This window comes from Bombina bombina, chromosome 3, assembly GCF_027579735.1.
Source record: "Bombina bombina isolate aBomBom1 chromosome 3, aBomBom1.pri, whole genome shotgun sequence".
Lineage (NCBI taxonomy): Eukaryota > Metazoa > Chordata > Amphibia > Anura > Bombinatoridae > Bombina > Bombina bombina.
The window spans coordinates 433,143,056-433,153,815 of NC_069501.1; the positions used below are offsets into that span (position 1 = coordinate 433,143,056).

At 36.4% G+C, this 10,760-nt stretch overlaps 1 protein-coding gene across 1 annotated transcript in view; it reads left to right on the forward strand.

Annotated features, from left to right (window-relative positions):
* Nucleotides 1-10,479, forward strand: part of SLC16A1 (solute carrier family 16 member 1) — a 56,118-nt gene extending 45,639 nt beyond the window's left edge. The window contains exons 2-5 of the mRNA XM_053706653.1: nucleotides 1,333-1,584; nucleotides 4,965-5,108; nucleotides 5,547-6,407; nucleotides 9,269-10,479. Of these exons, the coding sequence (XP_053562628.1) occupies nucleotides 1,368-1,584; nucleotides 4,965-5,108; nucleotides 5,547-6,407; nucleotides 9,269-9,525 (1,479 nt within the window). The 5' untranslated portion in view covers nucleotides 1,333-1,367 and the 3' untranslated portion in view covers nucleotides 9,526-10,479. The remainder of the gene's footprint in view (nucleotides 1-1,332; nucleotides 1,585-4,964; nucleotides 5,109-5,546; nucleotides 6,408-9,268) is intronic.
* The last annotated feature ends 281 nt before the right edge of the window (nucleotides 10,480-10,760 follow it).

Here is a 10,760-nt window from a genome sequence, read left to right on the forward strand (position 1 = left end):
ATCACAGCTCACTCCACTAGGGCTGTGGCTTCCACATGGGCCTTCAAGAACGAGGCTTCTGTTGACCAGATATGTAAGGCAGCGACTTGGTCTTCACTGCACACTTTTGCCAAATTTTACAAATTTGATACTTTTGCTTCTTCGGAGGCTATTTTTGGGAGAAAGGTTTTGCAAGCTGTGGTGCCTTCCGTTTAGGTAGTAACCTGATTTGCTCCCTCCCTTCATCCGTGTCCTAAAGCTTTGGTATTGGTTCCCACAAGTAAGGATGACGCCGTGGACCGGACACACCAATGTTGGAGAAAACAGAATTTATGCTTACCTGATAAATTACTTTCTCCAACGGTGTGTCCGGTCCACGGCCCGCCCTGGTTTTTTAATCAGGTCTGATGAATTATTTTCTCTAACTACAGTCACCACGGTACCATATGGTTTCTCCTATATATATTTCCTCCTGTCCGTCGGTCGAATGACTGGGGTGGGCGGAGCCTAGGAGGGACTATATGGCCTGCTTTGCTGGGACTCTTTGCCATTTCCTGTTGGGGAAGAGAATATCCCACAAGTAAGGATGACGCCGTGGACCGGACACACCGTTGGAGAAAGTAATTTATCAGGTAAGCATAAATTCTGTTTTTTTTTTCTTTTGTGATTCAGACAGAGCATGCAATTTTAAGCAACTTTCTAATTTACTCCTATTAATTTTTCTTCGTTCTCTTGCTATCTTTATTTGAAAAAGGCATCTAAGCTTTTTTTTTTTTTTTTTTTTTTTCAGAACTGTGGATAGCACTTTTTTATTGGTGGATGAATTTATCCACCCATCAGTAAGAACAACCCGGGTTGTTCACCAAAAATGGTCCGGCATCTAAACTTTCTTGCATTTCAAATAAAGATACCAAGAGAATGAAGAACATTTGATAATAGGAGTAAATTTAGAAAGTTGCTTAAGATTGTATGCTCTATCTGAATCACAAAATAAAAAAATTGGGTTCAGTGTCCCTTTAATTATCCCTTTTTAGGGTATGCACAGATCTCAACCTGTTTTATGGCACGTTAAGATTTCGTCCCCACTTCACTTTTCAGTAGGGCATAGTTTTGCTCCTTCAATGGGTATTTGCTGCCCCCCTGGTGTGTTTTGTATTCCTTTGCTTGGTGGTTTGCCCATGTGTTTCACATAAATACAGTATTTGACGGGGTGGGGGGGTGGTCTGGTGTGTGTGTGTTTGTAATTGACTTTTATCCCTTTTTGTAAGTCTTATGTTTGCAACTAAAGCTTTTCTTTCTGCTTAAGCATTTTAATATGGAATTCTCTTTAAACAACCTTATTTTTCTCTCCAGGTACTTGCTGTGTGTAGACTTTCTATCGCGTGACAATGGCACCTGCAGTTGGAGGACCTGTGGGTTATACCCCGCCAGAAGGTGGTTGGGGCTGGGTGGTTGTTGTCGGAGCCTTTGTGTCTATTGGCTTTTCCTATGCCTTTCCCAAATCCATTACTGTCTTTTTCAAGGACATAGAGCAGATCTTTGGAGCAACAAGCAGTGAAGTGTCATGGATTTCTTCGATCATGTTGGCTGTTATGTATGCTGGAGGTAAGCCTGAGTCTTCAGTATTGATGATGTATGTAGAGCATGCAATTTTTAACAACTTTTTTTTGCAAATTACTTCTATTACCAAACTTTCTTCCCTTTTTGTATACTTTGTTAGTTACTTAGGTGTCTGTAGCACTGCATGGCACGAGAAGTACTGCTATAGTGCTCCAGTCTCATGCACACTCCTGAGCTTGCATGCCTGCTTTTCAACAAAAGATTTCAAAAGAACAACATTTGATAATAGAAGTAAATTAGAATAGTGTTTAAAATTCCATGCGCCATCTTAAGTGATGGCTAAACTTAGCATCCATGATGCTAAACTAGGCTGCAGAGTGCCTAAGCATCATGGGAAATGTAGCTTCAGAATCTCTAAAGGTTCTCGAGTTGGCCATCACTGCTCTATGTGAATCAGGAAAGAAATAGTTTTCATGCCCCTTTTAATAACAGTGTATAATAGCAGTAGAATCGTTTTAGGGTGCAGTGTATGCAGCTGTTGGAACAAAAGCAAAATACAGCCTTAGAAAGGGTTAACGAGTTTTATATACAATTTAGGAGACTGCGTTGTGATTGTATGGTGTGTGTCAGAAGAATGTTTATGACCTAGGGTCATGGGCTGTTCCTAAAGCTAAAATGACTCGGTACTTTAGGCACTGTAAGTGTCTGACCATGTAGTCAAACAGAAAAAGGTGTGTAGAGATATATACTAAAGATATGTGTATACAATCTAAATAAATCCTACCTCAATCTGCAGCCCCCCCCACGCTCTGTCAACAAACTGAGTCATTACGGAGTATAATGTCTTATGTGATAACTGTCTGCAGCCTACTATAGTGATACTATACTTACAATTCTGCAAGTGGTGCGTTTTAAAGGGACAGTAAACGCCTTGATATTTTTATATAAAAATGTTAGTTATGCATAATGAAACAACTTTGCAATTTTCCCCATTTTTCTTTTCATGGAATTTGGCTCTGAAAATGGATCAATTCCTAATGTTAAGAAGTTGAAATGCTGCTGACTTTTCCAGGCTAACCCTGCGGCATATCAGTCCCTAATTGACTTCATTGGATAACCACTGCTAAACTTTTTTTTTTTTTTTTTTTTTTTTAAATACTAACTGACTAACTACCTTGTCTGTGGACTAAAGCTCAGATTGGCTCCTCCAAATAAGGCAAATGGGTGGGGTGGCTAAGTATTTTTAAACATCCTTTTTAAACAATTTAAGGGAACATGAAACCCACATTTTTATTTTTTCTTTCATGATTCAGAAAGAGCATGCAATTTTTATACCAACTTTCCAATTTATTTTATATTACCTAATTTGTTTGCTTCATTCTCTTGATATCCTTTGTTGAAAAGCATATCTAAATAGGCTCAGTAGCTGCTGAATGGTGGCTGCACATAGATGCCTGGTGTGATTGGCTCACCCATGTGGATTGCAATTTTTTTTTTTTTCAACAAAGGATACCTAAAAAATTAAGCAAATTAAATAATAAGTAAATTGGAATGTTTAAAATGGTAATCTCTATCTGAATCATGAATGAACATTTTTGGTTTTCATGTCCCTTTAAGACATGGCTGATAGTAACACAACAAATATCTTGCAATTACAAGGTGTTTTAATTTAATAAAAAAAATTTAAAGGACATAAAAGCTCAATAGTTAAATGCTCTTTTTAAAAAAAAAAAAAAAAAAAAAAAAAAAAGTTACTATTGCATTACTGTGTATCTATGTAACTTTTGTTAAATACATAGTTAAAGTATTCTCTGGAGCAGCATTGCACTTCCTCTCGAGCTGAACATGGCTGATTGGCAGCTATGCACATAACTATCATGACAATCATCAGACAGGCCCAGCTCAGGTGCATGGGTGCAACACCTTTCTAGAGCAGACTTTGCTACAGTGTGCCTCTGTGTGTAACGTGTAGCTATATTTAAGGGACGTTTAACTCTTTATTATGCTCTCTTTGATGCAACAAACAAAATAATTTAATGCATTTACATACACCCACCCCCCTCTCCTGTTACTCAACATAGATACACTGATTGTTTGACCTTGCGTCACCCATGTAAATTCAACATCCGTTTCCTGTTAGCTTGTTCTCTATTAACCTAAATGATGCAAGATTGTAATGAAGCTATACAAGTTTTCTGACCTCATGACCAATAGCATCCCATCCATGTGTTCCTGCTATGTTCTAGTTATACATTTTTAAAAGGTGACCTTTGACCATTCCTCCTTGGATTCAATTACCGATGAAGGTATACATTCCCCCGAAACGTCACATTAAAGGCACCTGTTTATCTTTTAATGTCCAGCGAGTGCAAGCCTGTTTTTGTTTAACTATGATTTTTTTTTTTTGTGAGTGCTCTCCTGCTGCATATTGTGTGTTTTATATATTGCATTTAGTAACCTTTCTTGAATCCCATAAACAGGTAGGCGCCGGGGGCTGAGAGCTGCTTCAAACAATGTTTTTAAATCACACTTGGTAGTGCATTGTCACGTCAGTAACGGATACAAAGAGAATAAAAACATAAATAGGTTTTCATGTCATTTTTAAACAACTAAAGCATTTTGTACTCCTAGCTAAAAATGTAGCTAATGTTTTCAGTTATTGTTGCAGAAATTCTTTAACTCTAGTTATGTGTGGGTTCCCCCCCCTCACTTTGTTTTGGACTAGACTGTCCCTTTAAGCTATCCAAACATGCACAAACGTTCATGATTCAGATAGAGAATGTAATTTTAAACCATTTTCCAATTTACTTTTATCACCAATTTGGCTTTGTTCTCTTGGTATTCTTAGTTGAAAGCTAAACCTAGGAGGTTCATATGCTAATTTCTCAGCCCTTGAAGGCCATCTCTTATCTCAGGGCATTTTGACAGTTTTTCACTAGAGGGTGTTCATGTGTCATATAGATTACACTGTGCTCATGCACGTGGAGTACCAATGAGCCAGCTCTGATTGGCTAAAATGGATGTCTGTCAAAAGAACTGAAATAAGGGGGCAGTTTGCAGAGGCTTAGATACAAGGTAATCATAGGTAAAAAGTGTATTTATATAACTGTTGGTTTTGCAAAACTAGGGAATGGGTAAAGGGATTATCTATTTTTAAAAAATAAAAATTCTTGTGTATAACTGTCCCTTTTGATTAGATTACCTTTTATAAAAACACAAAATTGTATCATATTGCAAAGTATTAAAACTGCTGCATGGACATGTATAACTCTTCACATTCAAGTGGGAGATACAGTGGAGTGTGTGTCTCTATCTTCTATCTCGTGTAACTGTCATTAAATTCAACTTTTTCTTTTAAGCTAAGTATGGTAGTGCTGTGTTTTCAAGAACTATCTTCACTTTTCTTTCCCCCTCCCCCAATCTAGGACCCATAAGTAGTGTCTTGGTGAACAAATACGGGAGTCGTCCGGTAATGATCTTTGGTGGTATTCTTGCTGGAACTGGATTAATTGGCTCTTCTTTCTGTAACACTGTGTCCGAACTATATTTTTGCATAGGTGTCATTGGAGGTATGTATCCTTGGCCGGAAACTTTCTTTACAACCTAAAATTGTACTATACATTTTAAATGATGTAAAGCAGGAGACTAGAACACTGTAAAAGGTATAGTTATTGTATATTCAGGCACAAAATACACTTTATTTTGTATTGGTTGTTCAATTTTAAATTAAACACTTTTTAAATAACCTGAAACTCCTGTCTTTGGTTGACATGGCATCAAATTGTTTGGGTAGCATTCTCAGCCAAAGTGCAACTTGAAACCTGTGGCTCAGTTTGCTTTTATTTTAGGTATTTACAGATTTATTTTTATTTTTTTTAAAAAGCTGGTTTATTCATAAATATTATTTATGGCGTGTATTTAAAATGTGAATACCATTTTTATAATTATAAAGTGTGTGAGAGAAGACCTCTACTACTTCAATAAACATATATTTTATTTTTAAACAGGATTTGGTCTGGCTTTCAACTTGAATCCAGCATTAACCATGATTGGGAAATATTTTTTCAAGAAAAGACCCATAGCCAATGGATTGGCTATGGCAGGTAGCCCTGTGTTTCTTTCTACGTTGGCCCCACTTAATCAATACTTCTATAGCATCTTTGGCTGGAGAGGGAGCTTCCTAATCCTTGGTGGACTCCTCTTTAACTGCTGTGTGGCGGGATCTTTGATGCGCCCAATAGGACCAAAGCCAGTTGATTCAAAAAAGAAAATAACTAAAGAGGTGCTTGAGGAGGCTGGAAAATGCCAGTCTAAAGAAGATGGTGATGCCAATAAAGACCTTATAGATGGAAAGGCGAAAACTAAACCAACATTCTTCCAGACAATCAACAAGTTCTTAGACCTAACTCTGTTCACTCATAGAGGCTTCTTGCTGTACTTATCTGGACACATGATTATGTTTTTTGGACTTTTTGCACCATTGGTTTTCCTTAGCAACTATGCCAAGAGCAAGCAGATATCTCCAGAGTCTGCTGCCTTTCTGCTTTCTATCCTTGCATTTGTGGATATGGTTTCAAGACCATCCATGGGACTTGTAGCCAACACCAAATTGGTAAGACCTAGGATCCAGTATTTCTTTGCTGCATCTGTGGCACTGAATGGAGTATGCCACCTCCTGGCACCCCTGTCCACAGACTTCACTGGCTTCTGTCTTTATGCTGGCTTTTTTGGATTTGCTTTTGGATGGCTAAGCTCTGTCCTCTTTGAAACCTTGATGGATCTGGTTGGGGCACAACGATTTTCAAGTGCTGTTGGATTGGTGACCATTGTGGAGTGCTGCCCTGTGCTACTGGGACCACCATTGCTAGGTAACTTACCTCAACTTTTATGTATTTGACAATCTAACTTATAGAAAACAAGATGTGGTTAACTCCAGAAGGCTGTGTGCTTGTCACCCCCACCCCCCTCTTAGTGGGTTTTAACAATTATGGAGGGGGGAGCTGTTGGTTTTAGGTTGGCCTTAAAGGGAAAGTAAACACTTAGCAATTTTAATTATGCATAGCAAAATCACTTTTCCATTTCCTGTAATGTAACTGAAAATACACACTGCAGACATATCAAGGCTAACTCTAATTGGCCTTAGATTATTCGATAACCAGCTGCAAAGCAATTCAGTTTAAGTGGACAGTCTAGTCCAAAATAAACTTTCATGATTCAGATAAGACATGTAATTTTAAACGTCTTTCCAATTTACTTTTATCACCAAGTTTTGCTTTGTTTTCTTAGTTAAAAGCTAAACCTAGGAACCTCCCAATTATTATCAGAATTAAACTATAAAATCATGGCCCGTTGGTATTTAACCCCACATCGCCTACGAGCTATCTAGCCGACGGCCTCGTCTAGTTGTTGGAGAAGATGCGGTGAGATGGGCACCATGACACACATTTGGTGGTCTTGTCCGAGCTTAACCATGTTCTGGCAACAAGTGACACAAAATATGAGCAAAACGCTAAACACAGAAATCGCGCTAAATCCACATGCCATCCTCCTTAACCATGCACCAAAAATCCCTTGTGCCTATAGGAAAAAATTATTTCTGATAATGTTGACATGTGCTAAGAGATTAATCCACAGGTTATGGAAGTCAGTAGAAACTCCCACAATAGCCCAATGGGTAGCGGAGGTCAATCACGTGATACTATTAGAAAAAATGCACTACTGTTACCTAGGTAAACAAGAGATAACTAATGTGCAGTTTATCTGGGAGCGAAGACTCCATAATACCCCTTAAAATAATTATAGCACAAGAATACGAACAATTTGAATGAGTTATTGGGTTTGAAAGATGAATATGCAAACTGTTAGTTGCTAGTTAGGCCATAAGACCATCGCTATAGCTTTCAATTTTAATGATATAAACTTGTTGATGTATGACTTGACTCTCCTTCCCCTATAACCTCTCTTTACGGGATTAAACAATCTAATTCCCACCGTTCTCCTTTGACAAACTGTTGAGCTACGTAGTAGTATTATAACTCACTCAATTCAGATTGTCTTTCCCTCTTCTTTTTTCTAAAACTTTATAATTTTCTTTTTTCATTTCTCACTTATTTTACCTCCCCCTCCCTTGACACCCACAAAAAAGCTGGGCCATTGGTTTACTGATATTTGACAATGCTCAATTTGATGATAATGTAACTCTACTTATTTGTCTGTTATGTTAAGAAACTGTATTTTGATTTGTTGTAACCCAGTGAACCTTATGCCAATAAAAACTATTTAAACACAAAAAAAGCTAAACCTAGGAGGTACATATGCTAATTTCTTAGACCTTGAAGGCCGCCTCTAATGTAAATGCATTTTGACAGTTTTTTTTTTTTTACCACTAGAGGGCATTAGTTCATGTTTCATATAGAAAACATTAAGCTCACGCACATGAAGTTACCTAGGAGCCAGCACTGATTGGCTAAAATGCCTCTCAAAAAAAAAGTCTCTCAAAACAACTGAAATAAGGGGGCAGTTTGCAGAGGTTTTGTTGCAAGGTAATCACAGATGTAAAAAGTATATTAATATAACTGTTATGCAAAAACTAGGGAATGGGTAATAAAGGGATTATCTATCTTTTAAAACAATAAAAATTCTGGTGTAGAGTCTACACCAGAATTTGTATTGTTTTAAAAGAGATAATCCCTTAGACTGTCCCTTTAAGTTAATCATGGCTAGCCTTGTCACCTTTTTATTAACCAATTTGGATTGGCTCCTTCAAATAAGGCAAGTGTGGGTGGTATTTGGCCAGCTGTTAAAAAAAATAATAATTGTAGTGTGTGGGGGGGGGGTTAAGCTCTTGGCTGTTTTAGTCTGTAGCAAGACCATATAAATATCTTCTAATTACAAGGTGTTTAGTGTACCTTTTTGATGGTTTGGAGTGTGTGTCTGTATAGATCTAATAGATGGGTATGTATTTTGTAGGTCTAATCATGTCATTAAATACTGTGGAATACGCATTAATCCAGTGTTCTCAAGCCTGTCCCTGGTTGGGGTTAAGATCCATGTAATGCAGACAAAGGGACAGTCTACCATAGAATTGTTGTTGTTTTAAAAGATAGATAATCCCTTTATTACCCATTCCCCAGTTTTGCATAAACAGTTTTATATTAATATACTTTTTCTCTGTGATTACCTTGTATTTAAGAACCTTCTTCCAGCCCCTGATCACATGACTGACTGTTTATTATCTATTGTCTTTAAATTTAGCATTGTTTTGTGCTAAATCTTAAATAACCCCCTGTGCCTGAACACAGTGTTATCTATATGGCCCACGTGTACTTTCTGTCTTTGTGTTGAAAAGAGATTTAAAAAGCATGTGATAAGAGGCAGCCCTCAAAGGCTTAGAAATTGGCATATGAGCCTACCTATGTTTTTAGTTTAAACTAAGAATACCAAGAGAATAAAGCAAATTTAATGATAAAAGTAAATTGGAACGTTGATTAAAATTAAAAGTCCTATCTGAATAATGGAAGTTTAATTTATACTAGACTATCCCTTTAACATCTTCTTGCTGTAAAATAGTGCCTTTTGAGTTCTTATGGGGGAAAATATTATTGCCATAATGTGAGGCAATCTGATAGCAGAACATAAATGTTTCACTTTCTAACGCTTCTAGATTTCGATGTGTGGTGTGTTCCATATTTTTTTTATTTACTCATTCTTTGTGTGTTTGCTTTTTTAGGGCGATTAAATGATATTTATGGTGACTACAAGTACACCTATCAAGCTTGTGGCATTGTCCTGCTAGTTGCTTCTGCCTACCTCTTTGTTGGAATGACCATTCACTATAGGCTTACTGCAAAAGAGCAGAAAGCTGAGGAGAAAAGACTGAAAAGTCAAGAAGGAAAGACGGAGTCTGAGCTAAAAGCAAATAATGAACTTTCAGTCCTTCCTCAAAATTCAGATGATGTATTGAAAGAAGATGAAAGCCACATATGAGACTTTTTTTTGTAAAAAAAAAAAAACATTTTTTATATATAATTTTTTTTTTTTTCTATCCCTCTAGTACTGGGGTGAATACTTTCAACCAATGACACTGATGCTACATATTCGTCCCATGCGTAACTTTTGGTTAGGATTTTATTTAATTTTTATTTTTTAATCTAATTTCAAAAAATGACTGGTTTTGTGGAGACCGGTCACATTTCAGACAAGTTAAATGTTGCCGATTGAATTGTGTGGATTTTATTTTCTGTTTTTAACAGTAACACAGTTTAATACGTGCCTTACACGCTCTTTATCAGGAAGCTTTTATTTTTCTTAAGATTTCCAAAGTAGACTTGGACATTCACATAAATGCAATTTTAATCTTCTTTATAGATCTTAGATATTGCACACTGAAAGAAAAATTATATTTTTTATTTTGAATGAATTCTTGCAAACCAGGAAAAATACTCTAATTTCATAAACACTTGGATTCTGTCTTCCGGGGACTCTCACTGGATGAGGATCTGATGCTGTCATCTATTAAATGTGCATTTAAGACTGCATTTCTGCCTATGGAATTAATTTACTCTCTAATTTAAAAAGTATGGAAAGAGTAGAACCATAGCTGCTGTTTTTAGGGTTGCTAATTTATTGTAGTTTTGCAACAGATCTCCCATGTAGTTCCTATGAGGTTTGCAACTGTGCAGTTTCAGTATTAACTCCTTCACTGCCAGATGAGCCTGCAACACGTGCATGTTTTTTTTTCTATGGCAATGAGGGTTTTATATTTTTTTTTGTCCTGTTACCGTGCCTAAATCTGTAATGGGGAGGAAAACCAAACCCTTATTTTCTGCTTACTTGCAATATTGTGACACAAGGTCCGTATTTTGTATGGAGGAGTCTCTTAAACCAGTTGTAAGTCAACCGAAAATGTAAAATAAAACATATGGACATTGGCTAAACCTATTTTATGGTTCACATAATTTTACTTTTTTTTTTTTTTTTTTTGTCTATTGAAAGCTGATAGTAAATCAGATATGGCTTTGCAAGATGTATTTATTTTATTGAAGTTAAAATTGGACATGACCTGTTAAAGGCTCACATCAATATTAAAAATGACTGCAAAATACAGCAATGGCTTTGCAAGAATAAAATATATATATATATATATATATATATATATATATATATATATATATATATATATATATATATATATATATATATATATATATATATAAAATTTT